General features: G+C 36.1%; 1 protein-coding gene across 1 annotated transcript in view; it reads left to right on the top strand.

The window, feature by feature from the left end:
* LOC149560959 (Zincin-like metalloproteases family protein) overlaps nucleotides 1–26,498 on the top strand; it is a 358,697-nt gene that overhangs the window by 141,567 nt on the left and 190,632 nt on the right. The window contains exons 7-8 of the mRNA XM_089824904.1: nucleotides 926–1,130; nucleotides 3,963–4,058. Coding sequence (XP_089681030.1) covers nucleotides 926–1,130; nucleotides 3,963–4,058 — 301 coding nt within the window. The remainder of the gene's footprint in view (nucleotides 1–925; nucleotides 1,131–3,962; nucleotides 4,059–26,498) is intronic.

Genomic DNA, 26,498 nt, shown 5'->3' with positions numbered 1-26,498 from the left:
TGCTCAACGTTATTTATAAACTGTCTAGAAGTATGGCAAGGTTGCGACCCTCTAATTCATTGTTTAGTAAATGTGGTTAGTAGTTAGTTTATTAATTTATATTGTTGTTTGTTTATTATTTATTTTATATAAATATTTGATACACACACACAAAATTAACAAGAAATATATCTGTAGTTAAGTTCTTATTTACTACTATATATATGTATATATATTTGGTTGAGGAGTAAATCTATAGTTTAGTTCTTATTTTTAAATATCTATATATATACATGTTTAATTATTAGTTAATAGTCTAGATATAAATAATTAAAGGATTTGATTTGCCATTCTTAGATAGTAATCTATATATTTAGCAAACTAATTTACATATAATGTCTGGGATAATGAATTTCAATAAAAAGTCAAAGAATACATGAATTTACCGCCATTAATTGATGTCATCACAGTGGCCTTCACAAGATGCTCTGTAATACTTATGACATCGCAATCAAGTTCTAGGTTCTCATGCATCAATTTGGCTGCCTGCTGCATCAAATAAAGTATTTTCAACTATATTTATGTTTGTTATGCATTTCAAGAGATTTTGTTTTCTCTTAATTATTTTATTTAATACCAATAAAGGTCAACTTTACTATTCATTTTCAGTGTCTATCATGCTAATATAATAGCACCAAAGGAGCCCATCATTCGTATGATTCCTTTGTGAAGTACTGTAAGAGAATATTATTAATGTTCTGTGGACGTGTAAAAATGTTTGAATTGAGAGAGAGGATAGTTTGTCATCAAACAATATAATCCTTTATGTTTCTAATGAATTTGTTGCTTTGTATATGCTGATGCTAAGTGTTCTTATTCAAATTGCATGCTTAATGCTTGGATATCTGTTTCACCTTGTAACTATGCATTTTTTTTTTGCTTCTAGGTTTGGAGAAAATATTCTTAGAGATCCTGGCCAAGTGGATGTATATCCTGCCTCACGGATTCCTAAATGCTTACAGAATCAACTTGATCGCATAGAACGCAGGATTTCATCTAATGTGAGAAAAGGATTTAGTGAGTCAGGATTCCAAATTATCACGGAACCTGGAATTCTTTCTTCTGTTTTAAAATGGACACCAGACACTGATGTAATGTCTTTCATCTTATTTTCTTTTATATGGCATGCATTTTATTTTGTTGGGCTTGTTGAATGGATTATAAATAAGTGATTAATGGCTTAGTAGATTAATTTTGCACCTTGATGAATATATTTCATATGCTCTTTGTTAATTTATCATCACTTAAGATCTTCAGAAACTGGACATTATATTTATAAGTATTTTTGTTAGTCTTTCTTCCAATATGCTGTAAGGAACGTGACCAGTTCTAACTTCAATTCTAGTGGTTTGACATTTTGTCAAGCACTTATCATGCAGGCTCTAATAGCACTGTAAAGAGCCCTGCTGGCTTGCTTCAATTAGTTGATGATTGTTGATTTACATTTCTTATGGCTTTGATGAGCATTGGTAGTTTGAACATCATACTCCCATCCTTTGAAGATTGTACCCTCCTAAGTGTAGCTGACTAGGCGAAGCTAGGACTGGTTCGTTCTCACCATGACATCAGAATAGTCTTGCATTAATAGCTTTCTAAATCAATATCCTATTTGTGCATTACCTCTAATCAAAGTTTGAATTAGTTATTGCCCTCAAATCACCCTATCATTCTCAAGTAAGATTGATAAGTTTGAGTGAAAAAGTGCAGGTTCCCTTGCATAATGAACATCTAGCCAGACAGGCTTATCTCCACATTAAAGTTGCAAGTTCGTAGTTGGAAACTTGGAGTGGCCTTTGTGATCTTCTGTGAAATCTTAGCATACATGGTGATTTTGATCAAGAGAGTATAGAGTGTTTTGAGTCTTTGACACTTTATTCTGGGTTGGTGTGGTCATAAAACACCCATCAACTGGAACCCTAGGGTCAAGTGCAATTAACATTGCACTTAATCAAACTGCAGGCTGAGATTTACTCTTGCAAATATTCCCGTGTTTATTTGTTGACTTTTTTGCTTTTTGAATTTCAGCATTTTATTTACACTAGGCCATGTCAAGGCAGCACACAATCATCACGGTATATTTATGTAATCCTAGATAATCAAGAGTATAAATAGCAATTTAATGGCATTTTTCATGTACTTGCTTGCACTTTTAGGTGTTTCCCATCTATGTATCTCATTGTTAATTCAGAGCCTATACAAAGAAAAAATTGATACTCTTCATGCACCAAGCAAAAATGACTTAACAATTAGGGATTCACACAATATAGCCTTTACATTAAAATCACAAGCTTAACAGTTTAATTGCAAAATTCACCATCATTGCTTTCTTTTTTGTGAGTAGCATTAAATCACTGAGTTCGGAATGGGATGGTGTGGTTTATTATTTCTTACGTGACAAATCCTCTGATATATTGTTATGCATGGGGATTTGGATGATTGCTACCAAATGAAAGAAAGGAAATTCTTTTTATATATAGAAATGGCGAAAGTAGGTCAATAGCAGTTGAAAGTACATCTGGTTATAGAAATTCACTAGGGTTAAAAAAAACGTCATCTTTGAGAAAAACGTTACAACTAATTCTAAACATTGAGCACACAAGTGTTCTAAACATATCTAGATGGGGTATGAATAAGCGTTAAGCCCCAAACTATATGATCTATGCACAAGTAAATGAAGATGGCAGATAATGTTGATGATGGTCGAAGTGGGAGAACAGTGAATGGCAGCAATGTTACCTTTCACAGGTGCTGGAGCTGGATGTATTGTTAATCTGATATGAAGCTGGGAAACAAAACCCCGAAGAATGAAGAAATAAATGAATAAAATGTTTGTTCACAAATGATCAAATGACAAAAGCAAGTGGGACTTGTAAAGCCATATATTTAACTAAAATATGTAATAGAGTAAAAGACCACAGGTTACAAAAGATGCTTAGTTTCTAAGTATTGAAACAATCCAAACACATTAATTAAACCTCCAAGAATAAGTACTTAAAACAAGTATATATAGATTTGAGACAAAGACCTCTCAATGAAGCGTAGAGTTGATGATGATTAAAGTGGGGGAGTATGCCTTTTAATGATAAATTTAGAGAATCTATTTAAGATTAATATTGCTGAGGATTTAAAATATGGTTTGTATTGGTATTGTGTACTTTGTTGTAAATAATATGCAGTCCTTAGAATTTAATTTCCCTTTCTTCAAGAGAATTTGTTTAAGAATTATTAGAAGTTTTAGTAGACTCTTTTCTTAATATGGTGCCAAAACTATCACATGATATAGCATTTGCCTTGCCTCTGAAATTCTGTAGTTTTTGTGAAATTTGAGTACTTCATTTCATAATTTTTTTTCACTCAGTGAATTGTACAAAGCCAAAACGGTAATGTCAAAAGCACATGGGAGTGTTGCCCATGCAAATTATGGTATCAATAATTTTCTGGGAGCCTGTACAAACAGTAAATGGGAATATTATTGCAATATGACCATAGGATCATCATGAACTTTTTACCTTTAAAATTATATTAATAAAGCATGCACTCTGGAAAATAAATATAACTTATGTTTCTAATTTTATATATGTATTTTCTTGTTCTTTCCATAATAGTAATTCCAGTGTGGTGTGTTTTTCCCATGACAGAAATTTCTGCTTCCATTTGATAGAACCATATCTATGCGCGTTCTTCTGTATTTATTTTTCTCATTGTAGAAATTGTCAAATTCCATTTGATATATCTGAGTATGCACATTCTTCAATTTTTAAAATATCCCTCTTCCAGGAAATTCATATATGCCTAATTACGCCTTTTCTTTTCGATGATACTTGTTGAAAAACCCTAGCAGTAATAGTTGCAACTGGTAATATGAGTATCCATTTGCAATGCTCTGTTTTCTCTTTAAAATCCTCAAAATGTTTGTCTTGCAGATCAGGAAACAGGCATATATTACTGGTCATTCTGTCCCCAAAGCCAATTTAAATGTTTTGGACAAGTTGATTTCTTCTCGTCATGATCTTGCGCAGGTAATCTTTATATTCTTTGTTTTTCAAGCAGACATGCTATTAGCTTTTAATATTTGGCAATCAAATTAGGTTGTTATTTGTTTTGCTATTGTCCATGATCTCAATTTTGTAATGCTGTAAATTTTTATCAGAGATTTATATAAGAGAACATTTGAGAATGTAGAGAGAGCAGGGAGAATTACTTCTTTAGTTATGTTTAAGTCTACATTACATTTAAATTGTTCTTCATTATCTGATTGTTGTTGGTAAAATGTATAGTGTAGCTGACGGGTAGAATAGTATGCGAATGGGCGCATGACACTTGAGTCATCCCTTTGGAAAGGTATATGTACACGTCCGAGATGGACTTTGGAATCATTGTGATCATTGTAGTCATTGTATTTGGATTGTAATCATTGAACGCATATATGAGTAAAGTATCTATTCTGCGTTGAATCGTGCTATACTACATGTGTTAAGTTTTTTACCCTGTACGGTAAATATTTGGCGCCGTTGCCAAACGTACCTGGAATGAAGGAATGATATGAAGATTAATGCTGAATTTGCTTAACAAGGATAGGAACGAGGTGAAAGATAAGGATGAACTATGTACAACACAAGAAGTTTTAATTTTAGCATAGCAAGCAGAGTGCAGGTAGAGGCTTCAGCAAATTGCCGAGGGGCACCGAAGGGGTGAAGAGGCACAGACGGAGGGAGTGCACTCACCTAGTAGGCTGACGAGTGCCGAGAAATTGCTAAGGAGACTCGACAACAATTAAATTTGGTGGAAGAAACAAAGGAGGAGTTTCTTAACCTGTATATGTCGAGGGGAGAGTGTCCGAACGGAAGGGAAGCAACTCGCACGGCTTGAAGTGCCGAAGGAGTACGAGTGTGGAGTGAACTCTTCGTTCCCGATACACTGGACGAACGGATACAGGCGGAGAATAGAACAACCTCACTTAAAGAAGACCTTTCACCAGGCAACGCAGTTGTTGAAAACAAGGCTGCTATCTAGAGCAGTGCAGGTGTACAGAACAAAGCGGGTGCTCAACAAGTACCTCAGAATCAAAGGAAAGTAGCGATGGAAGGTTCTAAAGAAAAATTACCCAATTTTAACGGTGATGGTACAACAAACCCTATTCGACATTGTAAAACGTGTGAAACCATATGGGCGGCAAATGTCGTGATGGATGAGGACTATTGGATCAGAAGTTCCCAACAACTTTGCGAGATGTGGCTATTGATTGATTTTTTGACACCGACCTTCAGAAAATGACTACATGGGTGAATATTATAAAAGAATTTATAGCAGAGTTCAAATTGCTTCGGGACGATAATGAAATAGTAGCAAAGATATATAGTACTAAACAAGGAAAGAATGGAATAGTATGAGCCTATGCCAGATGACTGAAAGAGCTGGTTGGGAAGATGGAAAGTCAACTGGCAGACAGTTTGAAGAAACGATGGTTTGTGGAAGGGCTACAGTCGGCTCTGAAAAAGAAGATGAAGATTGTACCACCAACGTTGTACACTGATGCGTATACTCGTGCAATGAATTTAGAAAGTGAACAAAAGACGAGTAAGAAGAAAAAGCATAAATCCTCTGATTCAGATGTTTTATCCTCGGAAAGTAGCAGTAGTGATGAGGAGTCGAACAAGAAGGTGCGAGCATTATAGAAAGATATGCTTCGTATGATGAAAGAATTTAAGAATTTGAAAAAGAATCTGGACACAGTGAAGGGAGAACTGTGGTGCACAGATAGTAAAGAGGATGGCCATACGAAGGATTCATGCCCGAAGAAACAATTTTGTGACATCTGCCAGGTGGCGGGACATTTCTAGAAAGAGTGTCCATTTAATATGAAAGCGAAAGGACGCCAACAAGTGTTATTAATGCAGGAAGCGTCCAACAACAATAATACAAGCAATGATGCAACTTCGGCTAGATACCGCAATAATAACAAACGCGGAAGGGGTGGAAACAACAACAATAACAACAGAGGCCGGAGTTGAATACAATATGATGCGAACGGATGGTCGATGATATAGTGTCGGGCATGCAATCTTTGGGGCCACTTTGCCAGGGACTGTCCTACGAAGGAGATGCCACAACTACTATGTAGATGGTGTGGTCCAGGGGACCACAAGGATGCAAAATGTCCAAAACAAGGGGTAAATCTATTAAGCATTGAAACGTGTGATGAGAAAGTACTGACAGTTACACAGGAGCAGACGAGGAAAGCGAAATATCCAGATGCAGAAGAAGAGAAGGAGAGGTTACAAAAAGCACAGTCAGAAATAGAAAAGTAGATGAAAGCAACGATATCACAAATAAAGGACACGACCGAAACTTCAATAAGGAATTTGGTGGAACAAAACATGATGAAACAGATAATGCAAACAGAAGTGCCGATTAAACTAAATGACCTTCTTTTCATGATGCCACGGTTGTGTACAACTATTATTAATATGACACCGTCCCTGAGAGTGATGGAGGAAGTAAGGGATAGTAAGGTAACAACGACAACAGACCCGATGCTACTGACACTTGCAATAGGAAGACAACCGACAGTTGTGGAGATGGGCATTTTGGGTACTGTGTTGACGGAGGATTAGGGGTGAATGTGCTGTCGGAAGATATTTGGAAAAAAACTTGGGTAACCTACACTATGACCACCTACTTTCTAGTTACTCATAGCAGATCAGCATGGGATAAAGCCGTTGGGAACTTTGATGGCACAACCGGTAACAATTGAGACAATCGTTTTTACTAGATTTTGTGATTGTCCCATTGAAGAGAAGAAGGTATGATGCCATTCTGGGACGGGGTTGGCTAGTGCAAGCAAAGGTAAAGCATCATTGGAAATGGAACACCCTGTCTATGGAGAAAGGAGGCAGGAGATTCATAATTGATTTGCATACACAAATGGCAAGGGAAGCTACGTCGTCAGACTTAGAAGGAGAAGGCGAGAGTGATGATGAAGGTAAAAGAGGATGGAACTAGATGAAGAAGGGGTGTTGAGATTAGGAGGAGGGTCAACTGATGATGACCTAGATTCAGTGAGTGGACTGCTACATTGGTAGATCGAGGATTACGAGCTCTTTTCGAGCTGTAATATGTTAAGGGTTGACGAAGGTGAAAAAGGAGAGAAAAATGAATGTCTGAAGGAATATAGAGAAGCGGAAGAAGGAAAGCTGTTTACAGCTGAAGCTAAGGGGAGGAACATATTGTACGAACCCAACAAAAGGAAAGATTCCATTGTACGATACACGGTGAATGGACTGTGCAAAAAGGAAAGATTACACCGCACCACGAATTTAGTAGAAAGGTACCGGCAACAGGGAGAACACATCATACAGGCTGTATAGGAAACAAAGAAGAAGGGCTTGATAAAAATTGCAGTTGTATGGAGTGAAGGTTTTAGAATCAAGAACATAGTTATTGATAGCAAGGAGTGGTAGCTCACGAAGTTCATGGTACCCAGTTTGAGGATAGCAATTGAGAACAAGTTGGGTAACATAGAAAGCTTAAGGGAGAGATTGTACAGTTGGAACAAACTTGATGAGCAACGACTGAACATATAGTGGGCCATCGAAGTTACACAAAACAGGCAGAAGGCATGGCATGATAAGCACTTAAAATTAAACAAGTTTCAACTGGGCCAGTTAGTGGTGAAGTATAATAGACGAAACGAAATCAGACCTGGGAATTTTAAAGTTAGATGGGTCGGACCGTACAAGTTACGGAAAGTTGGCTATAACGGGGCAATTAAGTTATGGACATTGGACGAAAAAGAAATACCAGATACAGTGAATGGATCGAAGTCAAAAGTATACCATGAAAGAAATGGTCCCTCGTCAACAAACAACAGAGAAAGAAAACCGACTGTAAATAATGTATATATGTATAATAAGAAAATAAAATAACGAGTTAGACATAGTTTCTAAGTGTGAATTAAAGAATGAAGTATTAAAAGAGTAGGAAGCAAAATCAGAATATAATTGAGAAATCAAACTATAAAGAGCAATAGAAGTACAGCCTACCGTACGACCTCAGTCCATACAGACTTAAGAGGCAAACCACAGAGCTATTAAAGATTCCGTACGGCTACAAGAAGGTGAAAAGCAGTAAATTCTGTGGAGCCACGGTGGTAGGAGGAACATGAAACCCACATAAGACCATATGTGTACGGTAAAAAGGAAGTAGCCAGAAGCGAAGATTGTATGCCCAACATTCAAGGCAGGACTGTACGGTGGTAAATGGAAGCAAATTTGGGGATCGTATGGTGGCAAATGAAAGCAAGTTTGGAGACCGTATGGTGGCAAACAGAAACAAATTTGGAGACCGTACGGTGACAACAGAAGGAATTTGAACCGTATAGTGGTAGTTGGAAGAAATTTTTTAGGCAATACGGTAGCAAGAGGATACACTGTAGGGCTTGGGGGACGAAACATGTAGGGAACTAAATGGCCGTACGGTTAAGACAGAAAGATCGTGTGAAGCGTGTATGGGTAGAAAAAGGAGGAAGGAGGCTTGTACGATAGGAGAAAGAGCCGAAGTTGACCGTATGGTATGTGGCCGTATGGTGTTTGGAAGCTATAACAAATACCGTACGTGAGTTAAAATTGTTTCGAAATAACAAGGAAGCCAAACGTCAGAGAAGTAGAAGTGGGAACATCTTCAATATAGGAAGGGGGAGCCATTCTGTATGGTAGGAACTGGAGAGGGGGAAGAAGATTGCAGTACACCGATAGACGACCGATAGACACAAAATAAGGGTGATAGGAGGTTTTCTTTAAAAAAAAAAGATGACAATTGAAATAGTTCAGAATGAGTAATGCATGATGCCAAAGGAAAGAGAAAGATAAGAAAAGGTATTAAAACATAAGCAGTTGCTAGAAAAGAGTGTGGAATCAGAAGAAAATGCCAACAATAGTGTGTTCCATGTAGTTTTGTGTGAGTTTGAGAGTGCTAATTTGGTCTTGGCGGTGAGGGCGCTGCCCCTAGACCCCCAGTCAGTGCAGTTATCAGTCGTGGGAAGTATGACCAGTTGATGAGACTTGAAGCTGTTGCAGGCATAAAGTGTCTGTGTAGCAAAGGTGGAGAGATCAACGGAGCAAGCCTTTCGAGAAGGGTGATACGAATTGAGGCACTTGGAGTAGGTGTTGGATGTGAAGCTGTCTTGGTGGATGCATAGGGAGCTCGGGAGGAGCTGATCATCCAGTACCCAGGAGTTGGAAGAGAAAGCAGCACGGGTGGCTATCAAGGTCAGCTTGATTAAGGAGACAGTATTGTGTGAGCAGTGGCTACAAATGCAACTAGAGGCTATAGATGCAATGTCGTTTGGAGACTAGTTTGGTGCAGGCACGGGACGAATGTGAAACTGGTGTGATAGAAAAAGATCTATCTTGTTGTAGTTAGTCAGTTAATGTATTCCATTTTGTTAATTGTCATCCGGAGACGACTTTTTCTTTTGAGGGGGATGATGTTGTCGGTAAAATCTATAGTGTAGCCGACAGGTAGAATAGTATCTAAACGGGCGTGTGACGCTTGAGTCACCCCTTTGGAAAGGTATATGTACCCATTCGAGATGGACTTTGGAATCATTGTAGTCATTTTTATTTGGATTGTAATCATTGAACGTGATGAATAAAGTATCTGTTCCGTGTTGAATTGTGCTATACTACATGTGTTAAGTTTCTTACCCTGCACGTTAAACACTAATTTTGAAGTTCCTAATTACCAACAGTTGATTAAGAAATTAGTACGAATTTGTAGTTATCATGATCATATGCCCACCTTTAATGGCCATGAATGAGAATACTTATGTTACCAAATTTGGTGATTTGTTTGGTCATGTTGTGAAGATATTGATTGTGTGATCTTGAGTTGTACAAGATTGCAATTAATATAGTCAAGGTGTACTTGTGTGTGCAAGGAGGACCAGATTGTTAGTTAATTTAATTGCACCAGTTGACTCTTTTGCTTTGATTTGAGTGACCAGCAAATCTGGAACCTTGTCAACAAAACTGCATTGCAAGCTGCAAGGACGGAAACTTTATGCTGCACTTTACTGGTGGAAAGGAAAACTATTTGCTGTGTTTTTCTTATTGCATTAAGCAAGTCCTTTTGTAAGTCCAGAAGCACATCTTTTTGTAAATTTTCTATGTTCATGAGCCTAGGAAATAACCTTCCTAAATTTATATTTGTGAGTCTTAAGTGGTAGAGAAATGTCTCCTATACCTTGCACTTCATAGGAAGTATCATCACCAAGTGAAACTTGTTCATCTGGAGTTAAAGTGTTTAGGTTTTAGAACCATTTCTTTTCTCTTATCATGGTCACATTTAAATAATTGGAAAACACTTGAAAGGTAGAGGTCACTACTCTCAAAATGATGTGTACAAGAGAGTCATCTGACATAATTTCCCCTTATGCTTGTTGTGATGCTCTTAGTTTTGCAACCGTTATGAAGAACCTTTCCAACTTCTTATTTTCTTTCATTTTTAGGCATTGCAATTAACTCTACAAATGATTTGGTTCTCATATTTCGATGTGTTGATCATTTTGGAGCAACCACATGCCTTTTGATTAGTTGTTCTATGTGAGTTTGATCCTCATCTATAACATTGAAGAAGAAGATCGATTTGGCCCTATTAATTTTTTTGATCATTTGTATTGTTTTCTACTAGGGACAATGTTTGAAGAACAATATGACACAAATCCCTAAACTCAATTAATTTGAACCTTGGTTTTCTAGGCCAAATAGCTATGACTGCACTACAGATAAGAATTGGGGGACATGATTTTTGGAGTGTCTGAAGCCATTATTCTTGATGAGAAGAATCCTTTTCTCTGCAAAACAGTTTTCCTTTCAATATGCTAACAGTCTAATAAACTGAACCTTTCTATATATCCACCCTTTGATATACTCTAGTACATGAAAGAAGCTAGTCCACTTTATATACATATACATATAAATATACACACACACGTTCAGACAAACCTTAAAAATATGTGAAAGAGAACGTGTACATGGTATTGAAGCAACATGGAAGGAGATTCACTCTTATGGTTGATACGTTCTTGGAAATAAATCCTTACATGCTGGTGTAACTTCTTGTCAATGTGTATTATGACTTATCAATAGTAGAACCAAATATTGAGATATCTTAACCTCTCTTGATCAAAATCTTGTGTATTTGAAGATTGTGGAAGATCATACAATTGATTCCAAGGTTCCTTTTATGTCAGTTCTGGACTGTGGGTAAGCTGAATGGTTAATGTGTCGTTTGGCTCAAATTGGGCTTTGTTTGGGTTTAGTTTCACGTACCTACTATTATGGTTAGTGTGGTGATGATTGAGAGGGGCCCTTCCTATTTTTGGAAAGTGAAATTGGTCATGTAGGGAAATAATAGGTGGGATTCCTGTTTCAGACAACGTATACTTTGTTATTATTATTTCAGTGACCATGTAAAATATTAACATTGATAATTCTACTGGTCTGAGAAAGTGCAGACTGCACCTTTATCTTCACTTATTATATTATAGATGGCATATATATTATATATACATCAGTCTTGACAGTAGAATGGGCGGTGGTCTTTGGGCAGAGATTACATTGCATACTAATCATAACTAATGGTTATGTTAGTTAACCTTGTGTTACTTCCTTCTAGGTGCCGATTTCTACAAGAGATGTTTGGCGGACCTACATAGGGTCATGTCCCTTTAAGGGACATGCCCTTTGGTCTTGATATATAGGGTAGGAATTATTGTAGTTTGAGGACACACAATAATCACAAGTCTGCTCCCTCAAGCAATAATACAAATTCAAATTTATTGCAGAGATAAATAACATTTAGTTCAAAATAAAAGTTTGCAACTCCTCCATACTTCAGAATATTAAGTTCATTTTTAGCAACCAAGGATATTATACAAGTCTGAATTATTTAGTACAGAATTTGCAGAAACTTTACCTGGTATCAAAGCTTTGTTAGTCAAACCTAGGCTTTGCAAATTAAGTAATCAGACCTTAAATATATCTAGCATCATTCTTCTATCTTCAATGGCATACACAATCAGACCTGAGGACAAGTTTGATGGGAATGAACACTTTGATGCCTGGAAATTCAGAATCATGACGATTCTTGAAGAAAATGATGTAACAATTTGTTGAATTAGTATCCAAACAACCTATAGTTGAACCTAACAAATCCTTTTGGATCAAAGGAAATAGGAAAGCCATTCAAATCATATTAGATGGAGTGAAAAATGATATTGTACCCATGCTTACAAAACATCAAACAACGTTTGCTATGATGAATGCACTACTAAATGCATGAGGTCAACAATACAACTAGGGTCCTTGCACTGAAAAGGTAGCTAAATCACATACAAATAAAGAAAGAAGAATTAATGAATTCTTCTTTCCTAAGGGTTGCTAGCATAAGAGATGATTTTTCAAGTATAGGAACCATCATTAGTGACACAGAATTAACACTGATGGCTATAGATGGATTACTAAATTCATGGGAAACTTTTGTACAAGGTATAAGTGCCAGAGATAAACTTCCTGACTTCAACAAACTTAAGAAAGATTGTCTTCAAGAAGAATCTAGAAAACTAAAGAAAGGAGGGAAATTGAAAACAGAAGATGAAGAACTTCATGTTCTTAATACAAACTCCTATAAGGGCAAGAAGAAGCATTTCAAGAAGAAAAAGGAAAATCAAAAGAATGGCAAACTCACGAAAAATTTATATAAAATAAAGTGTTTAAGATGTGAAAAGTTTGGACACTACAGATCTAATTGTCCTAAGAATTTTAAACAACAAGTGAACTGTATAAATGTTACAAGGGAAGAAGATAACTATGATCTCAAGTATCATGTATTGTATTCGTCACTATCAAATGAAATCTCAAGTAAAACATGGGTAATTGATAGTGGATCTTCTAGACATATAACGGTATACAAAGAAGCACTAGACTCTATATCAAAAAAGTTTAATGACGAACTTACCATTGGCGATAATTCAGTACATTGCGTCGAAGGAATTGGAAATTGAACCTTGAAACTAAAATTAGGAAATTCTCTTTTCCTCAAAGCAATACTCTACTTACCAAGAATAAAAAGAAATCTAATCTCGGTTACAACACTTGAAGACGATGGACATAATGTTGCATTCATGTACGATAAAGTAATAACCTGGGCAAAGAACTCCTCAATTAAGAAACTGCACCTTGAAACTAAAATCGAGAAATTCTCTTTTCGTCAAAGGAGTATTCTACATACCAAGAATAAAAAGAAATCTAATCTCGGTTACAAAACATGAAGATGATGGACATAATGTTGCTTCATGGACGATAAAGTAATAACCTGGGCAAAGAACTCCTCAATTAAGAAAGCGAAGTTGATTGGTCAGAGAAAAGGATATTTGTATGACTTGAATTTAGAATCTAGTCGACCCATTCAAGTCTTAATTCATGAAGCTGCAGACATAAATGAAATATGACATAGAAGATTAGGACATCTAAGTTTCAAAACCTTATCAACTATGGAGAAGATGGTTATTGATTTACCTAAATTTAAATAAAGACCACTCAAGCATATGCAAAGGGTGCGCTCTGGGTAAGAACACCAAAAGTCCATTTCATGATAGCACTAAAAAGACAAATAATGTTTTGGAATTAATTCATTCAGATTTATGTGAACTTATGTCTATTCCTTCTCGTGGAGGATTCTGGTACTACATTTTGTTCATAGATGACTTCTCTAGGAAAACATGGATTTACTTCTTAAAGTGCAAAGAATCAGAAGAAATCCTAAAGAGATTTAAAGAATTCAAAACATTAACTGAAAACTTATCAGGACATAAAATTAAAACTCTTAGAACTGATAATGGAGGAGAATACACCTCAGATTTGTTTAAAAGGTTTTGTAAAGAAACAAGAATTAAGAGGGAGTGCACCGTTCCTTATAACCCAGAATAAAACAGGATAGCAGAAAGAAAGAATAAAACAATTATAGAAGCTGCTAGAGCTATGATATTTGATCAAAATTTAGAATATTATCTTTGGGAAGAAGCCTCTTGTATTGTTATTTATATTCAAAATAGAAGCCCTCACTCTTACCTTAGAAATAAAACTCTTGAAGAAGTCTTTACTAAGGTTAACCCCAATATAGGTCATCTTGGGATTTTTGGGTGCCCTGTATATATCCATGTTCCAAAAGAAAAGAGAACTAAGTTAGAACCCTCTGGAAGGAAAGGTATTTTTGTAGGGTACAGTGAAACATCCAAAGCATATAGGATTTTCATACCTTGACAGAAAAGTATTAAACTTATGAGGGATGTAATTTTTGAAGAAGATCTAGCATTCAAAAGAGCCCTAAGTTCTGAAGAACCTTCTCTTTTACCTAGTTTTGAAAGAAATACTGAGTCAGAGTCTCAGAGGGAGAACATAGAAGAAATTGAAGGTGAAATTCAAAATCTAAATCTTGGAGAAACTTAAAATTCAAAGAAAAGACCACTTTGGGCCATTAAAACAATCGAGGAAGCACAAGATTTTGCTACACCTTCTGGAATATTCAGAGAAAGCAAAAGACCCAAAAGATTTTCTAGTTATGCAACAAACATGAATGATTTGTCCAAAATAGAATCAACCAATCCTTTAGATGCTATTTAACATATAGCTTGGACAGAAGCTATGACAGAAGAATACTAATTTATTGTAAAGAATGATGTTTGGGAAATTGCTCCAAGACCTAAAGGAAAATCTGTTGTTTCTTCCAGGTGGATATTTAAAATAAAGCATGCTGCTGATCATAGCATTGAGAAATATGAAGCTAGATTTGTAGCCAGAGGATTCTCTCAGAAATAAGGGATTGTTTATTAACAACTTTTTTCTCTTGTTGCCAGATATACCTCTGTAAGAGCAGTCCTAGCCATTGCAGCATCAGAGGGATGGAAAGTACATCAGATGGATGTAAAAACAACATTCCTAAATGGAAAGATTACATAAGAAGTTTATTTGGAGCAACCTAAAGGATTTGAAACTCATGATCCTAACATTTTTGTTTGTAGGCTCAAGAAAGCTTTCTATGGGCTTAAGCAGGCTCTAAGGGCTTGGTATGAAAGAATTGATAAGTATCTCACCGGCTTAGATTCTCCGAAAATGAAGTCATCAAAATTTATATTATAAAAGAGATAAAGATGATATGGTAATTCTGATTCTGAATGTTGATGATTTACTAATAAGAGGTGATCATCATCTCATAGATCAATGCATGAAAGATCCAATTAGAGAGTTCGAGATGAAAGACTTGGGACTCCTTCATTACTTCCTAGGACTGGAAGTATGACAGAATTCTGACAACATTATACCTAATAAAGGGAAGTATACATCAAATATTTTGAAGAGATTTGGAATGTGGAATTGCAAGTCTATGTCTTCTCAAATGGAGACTAATCTACATAAACTTAAAGAAGCAGTAGTGGAATCACCTTCTATAGATTCTACTCTCTACAGACAGATGATTGGGTCCCTTATGTACTTGGTAAATACAAGACCTAATAGTTGCTATTCTATTAGTGCCTGATGTCAGTTTATGTGTGAGCCAAAGGAGATTCACCTAATTGTAGTTAAAGACATTATGAGATACTTACAAGGCACTCTTAATTTCGGGCTCAAATATGAGAAAGTTGATTTAGATTTACATGGATTCACTGACTCAGATTGGGGTTGAAGTTTAAAGACAAAAAAAGTACTTCAGGATGTTGTTTCAGTTTAGAATCAGCTATGATATCTTGGATATGCAGAAAGTAGTCTTCAGTAGCTCAAAGCTCCACAGAAGCTGAATACGTTGCAGCAACAATGGCCTCTTGAGAAGCAGTGTGGCTAAGGAAGTTACTTGTGGGATTATTTGGGCAAGTCATGAATCTTACGATTATTCATTGTGATAATTAGAGTTCCATCAAGCTTTCGGTGAATCCAGTTTTTCATGACATGGCCAAGCATATCAAAATTCCTTATCATTATGTAAGAGATATGGTAGACAGGAATATTGTAAAACTAGAATATATTTGCACTGCAGATCAGACAACAAAGATACTCACCAAACCTTTATCTAGAGTGAAGATAGATCACTTCAAGAGAACACTTGGTATGGTTGAATTATAATCCATTTGTATTCTTTAAATTATTAATAAAATAATTTAATTTGTTAGGCTATTGACTGTTATGGGCTCCACCATCTATATTCATTATCTAAGAGGTGATGATCTCCGAGATAATGAATACTTGTATAAAAGACATTATGAGAGATGACGGTTCCTCAGATAATGTATTGAACATTAAAGAACTACTATTAGATCTAGGTGAGTTGCGAAATCATTTGTGATATAAGCATTTCTATGCCTACTAATCACAACTTGGATAAAGGAAGAATTTATTCTTCAGACTTTATTTTGTTTTTGGTATATCTTAACTCAAGATCAAGCTGTGATATAGGATTACCAGTTCCTATGTGTCACAACCTGGATCAATGAAGAATTTAATCATTCTTTGGATTTTATCCTATGTGTATTGCATTATATGCAATACTGACATTACTAGTATAAGAGATGAGTCATATCACAAGATGGTTATATGACTCAGTATCTATGCTTATTCATCGTAATTGATGATGCTAGATATGTTATCCCTTAGTATGATTATCAAGTTAAGAGGGAGCGTTAAATATTAACATTGATAATCATACTGGTCTGAGAAAGTGTAGACCACACCTTTATCTTCACCTATTATATCATAGATGGCATATATATACATCAGTCTTGACACTAGAATGGGTGGCAATCTTTGGGTAGAGATTACATTGTATACTATTCATAACTAATGGTTATTTTAGTTAACCTTGTGTTACTTCCTTCTAGGAACCGATTTCTACAAGAGATGTTTGGCCGACCTAGATAGGGTCATGTCCCTTTAAGGGACATGCCCTTTGGTCTTGATATATAGGGTAGGAATTATTGCAGTTTGAGGACACACAATAATCACAAGTCTGCTCCCTCAAGCAATAATACCAATTCAAATTTATTGCAGAGATAAATAACATTCAGTTCAGAATAAAAGTTGACAACTCCTCCGTACTTCAGAATATTATGAAGTTCATTTTCATCAACCTAGGATATTATACTAGTCTGAATTACTTAGGACAGAATTTGCAGAAACTTTACAGACCAAATTCTATTAAAACATTAAACGACTCATTATAAAGTTATAATTTCATTTGAGGGCTGACTGATCATTGGAAGGGGCCATTTATTCGATTAATTCATGGAAGCGTAAGCTAAGGTATTAGTTAAAGTATTGGAGTGAACAAATTATTAAAGGGGAAAAGTATATCTATTTATCCCACATTGAGTGGGAAAGTGTCTGAGTTCTCCCACAAAAGTTATAAAAGATGCGCATGAGTTCTTTTGCCTTATGTTGCTTATGTTTTTTGAAATTGGTGAAGTTTATTAGAAGAAGAAACCAGGGTTTGAACTTCAACCATTGGAGAGAAGGGATTCTTCATCTGTGCAATCATTTGAGGAAGTGAAAGAACTTTGAATTTGATCTTCTGAGAGAGCTTTAAGATGGATGCCCTAATTGTGATTCAAATGTTTGTTGGGATCAATTAGAATTCACATTGGGATTTAATCACATATTTTGGAGATAATTAAGGATTTCTTATAGCTGGAATCAGACAACAAATAGAAGCAGGTCTGGACATCCAATTACAGGAAGCTGAAACTTTCTCATTGGCATTTGATAAAGTTCATTAGCAGCTGGCTGATTTGGGACAGATTTTGGAGGCAACTGTTCATATTGAAGCTAGAGAACGTGTGTAGATAACAAAGATCATAAACAGTTTTTGCGAACCCAATCATAGGCCTGCTGTCAAAGTCTTTTGTGGTCCCAATTTTTTTTCTGGAGCATATTATTTATTGGTTAGATATCTTAAGTTTGCGGCATTGAGGTATTGTAAAGCTGGAAATTCCTGTATGTCTCTAGCAGTCTAATGTTTAGCCATGAGCTTGGAAGACATCTTCTACATGTTTGATGAAATGTCATCACAAAATATTTTGGGTTTGAAGTAGTTTTTTCCATGTAAACTTTTACTATATTACTGTGATTTTGCATTATTAACCTGCATGGTTATCAGTCATTTGTATGACAAAATTTTTGTTCAGAAATAATAAACTTTTATTGCTATAAGTGTGTTTGAGTAAATGCTTATGTATCAAGCTTGCTATGTTTGGTGAAACGAAGCTTGAATACTCTTATCCGGTTTATGATTTCTTAATAACTTCAGATTTCAATAACCATACAATTGTCTGATGAAATTTCTTCAGAATATATTGAACATTTAAGGCAGAATGTTGGTTTGGTTAGAACCCATCTAGTGTGTGGGTTTTTACAGTGTTATCATAGCTAGCAAAGCTCTTTACAGACTTCAAGTGATATTGGATATGGGATCTGGTGGGTGATTTTGCTATAGAATTCTTTTTTGGGCTTTCAGTATGTAGAAAGTAAAGAGAATAGGGTTTATCACTTCTAGTCTAATCCTAAGTGATATGATATCAATAGATACTGCTTTGATGGACAAATTCCAAAATTGCTAAGCATAGCTTCACCAAGATCAACTACAACTCCGCAAGAATTGGTGCAATCTTCAGTGGGTTATGCAATGGATTTTCAGACCATAATGAACACCATAAAAAAGAACACACATTTAATAATGGAAGTTGAGATCTACAAAAGGGAGGGCTCAAGCTAACTTTACCCTACTACTTAAAATCAACAAACTATCAAAGTATGAGCCATGGAATTCATCAAACACCACTTCATTCTTCATTGACATCAAAACACTTATTCAAACAAATCTAATCTAAGCAAGGGAACAAATAGAACATGCAAGCACTAACACACTTCAGGAGATCACCAAACTTCAATGGTAGTTTTATTATTTCAGAAGCTTAGAACAACAATCTCCATATTTTGTCCTTAACAAATGAGAAGTGATGGCTTTATATAGGTCCTTGATTACAATGAGTGACCTGGATTGAAACAAAACCAATGGCTTAGATTGTGCCACATCAGCCCTAATTAGGGCACAGAAAAAGTAGAATTGTACATTTAATCCATTGATCCACACAAACAAATTAGAAAGAAAGCCACCTTTCTAGTAGGTAATAAATGCCCAATTTGCATATTCATTGAGAAGAAGAGATAGGTGACATGAATGTCTACTATGCATTAAATGCTCCTTGTGCCGAAAATAGCTTAGTTTTGACTTTGCTTCTTGGATGCTTGGAATCTTGCTAACATGGTCTCCAACTCATCTCTACATTGATACTTGGCACCACTTCTCACATGAAATCCAGATTTGCCATCTCTGCTTAAATCACTCTCCCAATATGACCAGGAGTCCTTGGTCTTATGCATGATATTTGAGAAATTGGAAATGTTCTCAAAGTCATCCTTTCCCAATAAATTCAACTGTAATAACTCCTCAAGTTTACTTCTTAGGTTCTCCATAGTTATTTCATTTTCGGCCAGTCTCAGTGATAACATTGTTGTAGCTAGAATAAATTCTATATCGAAGATTTCTGAGAACTTTTCCCAATTGTGTTGATTCCTTTTTGATATGCTCAAATATTTCATTTGCCATGATTATTGCACTATACTAGCAGACATGGTCATTTACTTCTTTCTTGGCTACTCCACCTTCAACCAATATTTGCCGCATAGTCTCCGTTAAAGCCTAGAAATGTGAGATTACTTCATCCCTATGCTCCACAAAGTTTTAGGGACGAGGACATTTTAGGGGACGAGGACGCATTTTTGATACAGGCACAGTTCGAAGCTAGATTTTAGGGAAAAGTGATGGCTATTAAAAAAGGGGGATTTTTTTATATATATAGAGGCAAAATTGAAAATGAATGTCACAACATTGACTCAATAAAATGAATACATAGCAAATACACAAGATTCAAACACTCATAATTCATTGCAAAAATACGACGTACATATGCCAAAATTGCCCAAAGACTCCAGAGTCCATATAGGCTCTAATCTCTAGCCTTGTGTATTAAATGAAGTATATCCTCTGGAGAGGCCTCAAGGATCTATAAAGTTTGAATATCCAAGTGTTGTGTTTGAGGGCAGATCCAAATCTAGGGGCCTTGATAAAAAACACAGGGAATCAAAATTCAATGTAGAACACCAATTAAGCAATGAAGAGCTTGGACATCTAATTAATAATGTTCAAAATTCAATGATGACCTGCAATTACAATGATTGGGGGATGTTCAATACATCCTAGGGCCCAAACTTGAATTTTGAAATGATCAAGAGGCTTAAATTTAGTAAGACTATGCATTAAATATCTGATGGCAAAGCATTGAAAAGGAAAACAAGGCAAATTTCTCTATAAACAAGCCATTCTTCAATGTAGAGAGGTTTTCTCAAGTTTGTTGCAAAAAGATGTGGGAATTTTGACTATCAAAGGGCAAGGGTTTTGGAGTTATTTTAGTAATTTTGTTTTAGGATTGATTAATGGAGATGATCACATTTAACTTACAAGAGTTCTCAAGCTGAAAATGAACTCATTATCAACATCCATTCATTTAATTACATTGACTTAGGGGACTTGTGGACAAGTTTCTAGAATGGGGGGATTAAGGGGCCTCACTTTGGGGACGACAATGGGGGACAGGGTGGGTACGATGTGGGGTATATAGTATATACTTTACATATGATACTTAAAGCACTAATTATGGAAAGATGTATAACAATATAAGCCATGAATATGAAGTATAAGTTCATGAAGACTGCCATAGCTAGTTTAGTTTTACATTGCATTGAACATTGAATAATAAATAATAAAAAAGATCTAAGTTCTAACATTTATCAAATAAATTAAGTAATCAAAGATTGAATATTCAAATTGAAAATTCACAAATACCTATTATCAATTTAGCAAAAGTAAGAGTATCACTATCTCATCAATCACTCAATGTCATCATAAACTTAATTACATCAAGTAGCATCAACCATGATATGATCCTAATGTTCAATGTTCAATGGTTCAAATTTCACATATCCAAGTCTCAATATAAAGTCAAAAGACAAAATGTCAACTATTCATGGCCCAAGGGCTGCCAAAATATAGTAGAGGCTGCTGAGAGGCCTCTAATCATCCATGCCAAGATGAGGTCCAAGCTCAATAAAATCATCATCCAAACTCTCAGCCACTTCAAGGGTAAGTGTTGCAAGAGGAATATAGACCAACCTTGCATCAAAAGTATTTGCATCCTCATCAACTTGTGATGGCTGCTTTGGCTCTACATCCCATCGCACTGCAAGGCTCTCCTTAGCCACATGTGTCTTGCGATCTTTGATATGCAAGGCACAATGTCCAACCACTAGCTTCTTTGCTTTCTCAAAGGTAAGTCTGTTCCTCTAAGAGAGTGGATGAAGCTATAAGTAGACCAGTTCCTCTCAGAAATTGAAGAACTAGATACTTGAGATAGCAATCAAGTGACTAGTATGAGAATCAGAAAATTGAATTTCATAACTAAAAAGTAAAAGTGAAAACATATAATTAAATATTTTAATAATTAGAATTTAGGTTCTAAAGTTGAACAAGAAACCTGAGACATGAGACGCATGACTAGTGTGGTAGTTGATTTCGGGTCATGACAATTCCACCACAAAATAGGACCCTCTTGTGCCATTGTTTTTATGTTGGCCTTTTCTCTAGCTGGGGAGCCCCTAAGAGTAGCAAATTTGGTCCAGTCAGTGTGAATCTTCCTTGTTGTCTCAATGTCATAGACTCATACATCCTATCAATGAACTTAAAGAATCCTTTGTTAACCTGAAATTCAAATTTTAAAATCTGAAAATTAAAAAATTAAATATTCGTAAGTGTAAGTGTACTAACTTCAAAAGTTGAAGTTCTAAACTTCTAAGACATAAAGGTGATTGCATTGATCGGGATTACAATTACATGATAATTGATTAATTTATTAAATAATTAAATTGATAATAGATCACCTCATCATCAATTAGTGGTGTAACTCTTTCAGGCCTAGCCATGTACCACTTCAGATTCAATGCATAAGCAACCATATGTAAGGGAGTGTTGAGGTTGTTCCATCTACTCTGAATAATAGGCTGAATGTGCTTATTGTAAAATGCTAACCTTGGGTTCTTTTCTCGCAGAATTGCCCTCATCTGCCAAGCATAACATCAATCCACTCGTACTGCTCTCCAAGGATAGTTACATCTCCATCCCCATATTTGATGACCTAGAAAATTGGGGTGATGATAAAGACAATGTATTTTACATCACTCCAAGATACATCGCTTTTCACTATCTCCTTCACCTAATCCCCTGCTCTATCTTTGACCCATCCCGCCAATTCCACTCATTAGTCATAACCATGAGTTGCAATGGCTTCTTCAACCCAATCATTCTCTCCAGCCAATCCAATCTCAACTGGTTTTAGGAACTCCTCTATGAAGCTCCTAAAAAGTGCATGTGATGTGTGGTGATTGCAGATAAACATCCGCAATCTCTAGCATCACTCACTACTCTCTTAATCGAGGCAATCTTCCCCATGTCCTTTAGTGCATTGTTCATGGCTTGTACACAACATGGAGTCCACCAAATATGTTTGCAAGTTGTCTCAACAAGTCTCCCTGTAACTCTACGTAGAGGTGCTGCATCTGTCCCTACTTGGACCACATTTTGTGGTTGAACCTCCTCAATAGCATTCCGAAGGATTTTAAACTGAAAATCAACGCTCTTTCAATGCTCTGAACAGTCAATAGTCTTGAGAAAAAATGGACCCTCTGTGCAAGTAATAATGATATTGATGAGCGGACGGTTCCTAATGTTTGTCCACCCATTTATGATTATACTGCAACCATACTGCTCCCAATTTGGCGTCAAGTTCTCCTTCTCTATAGCAATGTTGGCATACTCTCTATCTAGGACTATAGCTCTTAATTTGTGCTCACTTGGTGGCACAAATCACGCTCCTCCTCCCCTTCCCACTAGTTGCATCATCTATTTATAATAAGGAGACTGTGTCACATGAAGAGGTATGCCATTGGAAAAAAGAAATCTACCAATAACATCCTCTATCTCCCTTCTCATGCGAGCATTAAATAAATCAGCTAAAGGGTTACCTTCGGATGACACCTATCTTTTCCACTTGTTGGATTAACCTTCAGGCATAACACTAGATGTAGAAGGACCTAAGGCTTCCCTCCAAATGATGTAGCTCTTTGTTGTCGTATAGGAGTAGAAAAACTTGCCTGCCCCTTCTCATAAGCCTGCTGAAGACTCAACCTATTGCCTAAGAGTCAAGGTGGTAGGTACCTCAACTCATAAATCATCTCAAACACCCCAAGGCTGAAATAACCCCGACAGGTTATAGCTTCTTTTAACACCAAAAAAAAAAAATCTTACTTCTTCAGGAGTATGAGGTTTTATCAGACAGTTAGCAAACAAGCTTTGATACCACTGAAATGAGCCTGTCTTAAAGTACTACTAAATTACACCCAAAACTGAACTACAACAATTTGTCAAGTACTTGGGATGTATTCGCTAATTTGTATTGTCTCCAGCAAATTCATCAAGTAACAATGTAACCAACAATGTTTAGGAAAGATTCTTATTATAAGAAAATCCTTCAATATTTAATAACAATCCAATAATTAAATACAGAGCCCGGACAGGATATATATATACAATGTCAAAGAGAAAACCTGAATTTGTCTGAACCTTGATGCCAATTGAACTCCGCTTGATCTGGAAAAAGGTCGCATTTGCCACTTGTGGAGAAGTAATATTGAACTCTGCGGAATTATCCAAATCTGCAAATTTCCCAATCTCCCACGGTGATGGACGCTGATGGCTTGGATCTTAGATATTTTCTTGACCCGCCTTCCACTCCTACTGCCGCATGGGTTCTTTTGTCGACAGTCACCACAACCTATAATTCGAAGTTGTTAACCCATGATGGATTCTTACCCAATTCCGGCGTCCACTGCAAATTTTCTATTTTTTTAACCACCTTCAGTACCGAGCACCCAGACTGATGAAAAACGTGTTGTTGCTGCCGCCGAGTGGAATCATGTCAATGTGCGAAAGTGCTGTTCGGTTTTACCAATACTGGTCGCTCAAATGCCGGACTGGAACGCTGGCGGATACGCTAGTTTTCCCTTGGAAATAATCGATTCCCAGACTTATTCGAGATTAGACTTCTGAAGTAGCTGCCGGCTCATAAATCGCTAAGTCTGTTAGCTCCTACGGTCTTGTTCCAGAGATAATGCGTCCTTAGTAATTAAAATGGATTGGCCAGAGATAATGCGTCCCTTGGTGACACCTTCGGCCTGACCCGTAAGCGGCCTGAAATAGTTGGAAAATGCCTTAGCGGATGCCTTAATCCGCAGTTCGTGCCGTTTACTATTTCCAGCCTTGTCTTCAGGTCTGCAATGCTTAGAACTGAAGAATCCAAATTGCCCGACGGTTATAATTTAATCCACTTGATTCAAGAATCTGTGCCCTGGGTCATGTGAACGGATTTAGATTAATTCACAACCTTACGGCTATAGCTGAACCGTCTGGTATGGGCAAAAACGTGCCAGATTGTGACCTGCGATTTTTTTAAAATTAATTCTTCATGCTCCGCGAGATGAACTCGATGATGTACTGAAACGCTGCTAGACGGGAAAGATAATTCTGGACTCGTTCTTCTACCCCCTGATCTGCTCACACTGCGACTTTCTATATAGAATGCTAAAGAAGTCACCTTACTCTTTTTTTTTTTTTTTGCCAACTGATCCCGTAAATAATAAACTCCAATCTTTCAAAATAGCTTAATCTTTGATTTCCAATTCTCAGAATGAACTTGCAAAATTTTGGCCTTAAGCCATAGATTACCGCCTTGATGAAATGACTGAATGCCACCTCCAATCTGCAATAATTTAGATGATATTTCACACCCTCAAAATTGCGTACCTATTGAGAGTTTTCGTTCTCAATGGCCAATTGTGACAATTGCAGGAACCCTAGGTTCCACAATGCACCTGTGATTGAATCACAGTCTAATAACAAGAGAGAGATTAACAACTGCCTGTTTCGAATGGAGCCCCGGGGTGCCTATTTATTCTTTTCTTTCCATCTTCTCCAGAAACTTCTTGAACAATTTTGATTTTATCTAATAAGTGACTTTATTAAATTTTTTATAATTCAAGTCACTTTATTAAATTAATTAAATATAAAGTTATCTTTTAATATTTATTTATTTGATAACTTTATAAATAATTAACTTAATATTACTTATTTATTTAATTAAAATGATTAATTAGTCGTCCTCATAAAATATTCATTTTTTTGGACAACCAAGTTAATCAAATTAATTAAATCAGACTACCTCCGAAAATGGGGGCATGACAAAGGCTTGGTGAACTTGATTTTGTAATGCAATTTTTTTGGCTTTCATCAAGAACTTGCATGCACCCACACCTTTTCCTATCCAAAATAGAAAGTGTACATTCACTCTGGTGATGCTACCAAACCATTTTGTCCCACAAATGTTGCATTTCCACTTCCTTGTACCTCCACATAAATTGTTCATGTAGTTGTCCTTGTTCCAAACTATGAGAGAGGAGATTTAGGGTCATAACTATCCCTAGCCCACTTTGCCAAAAGAGTGGAGGGCCAATCTATAGCTGGTGGACCGGATGACCAATTATCTGCTGATTGTGAATCGATTTCCTCGTTCTCTTCATCATGCTCACCCTCAGGGTAGTAATCTTCTTCGCTGTTATGAGAATGGGCCTGTAAATCCATCTCATCACCATTGTGATTTGACTCAATTGAGTCATGACCTTGGTAGGTCATTTTCATGTTGCATTTCATAAAATGAAATAAATATAAAATAAATACGTGCTTTCAGCCTATGCCCTTCCTCAAAATCTCAAATTTTTTAATTAAAATTGAAGCAAAAGAAATTAAGAAATGAAACAAGAAACATCTACTAAAATCTATAAGTGAAATTCAATTAAGAACTAAAAACTACAAACTAGAAAGAAAAAACATTGATTTTGACTTGAAAAATCAGAAAATAAAATTAAAAAACCATGAGAAACCCTACCTTTTGCTCCAAAAATCTCTTGAACAAGCTGAAAAATCTTCCTTTTGCTCTTCTTCTTGCTCTTTGTTACTCCTCTTTGCCTTCCACACACACTCTTCACTAAAATAATCATTTTGTTATGAGCTGTTTACTTTTCTTCTTGCTGCTGTTACAAAAATTGGAAAACCATGAAATGACTAGAAATGAGAAAACATAGCAATCTCTTAATGAGCCTTACATACCCTAGGTTTAGTAAACAATAAAAGAC

Source organism: Cupressus sempervirens, chromosome 4 (assembly GCF_028749045.1).
Source record: "Cupressus sempervirens isolate cs-2001-9-10 chromosome 4, ASM2874904v1, whole genome shotgun sequence".
Lineage (NCBI taxonomy): Eukaryota > Viridiplantae > Streptophyta > Pinopsida > Cupressales > Cupressaceae > Cupressus > Cupressus sempervirens.
Note: the sequence above shows the minus strand (reverse complement) of the source record. Positions and strands in the feature narration are given on the sequence as shown.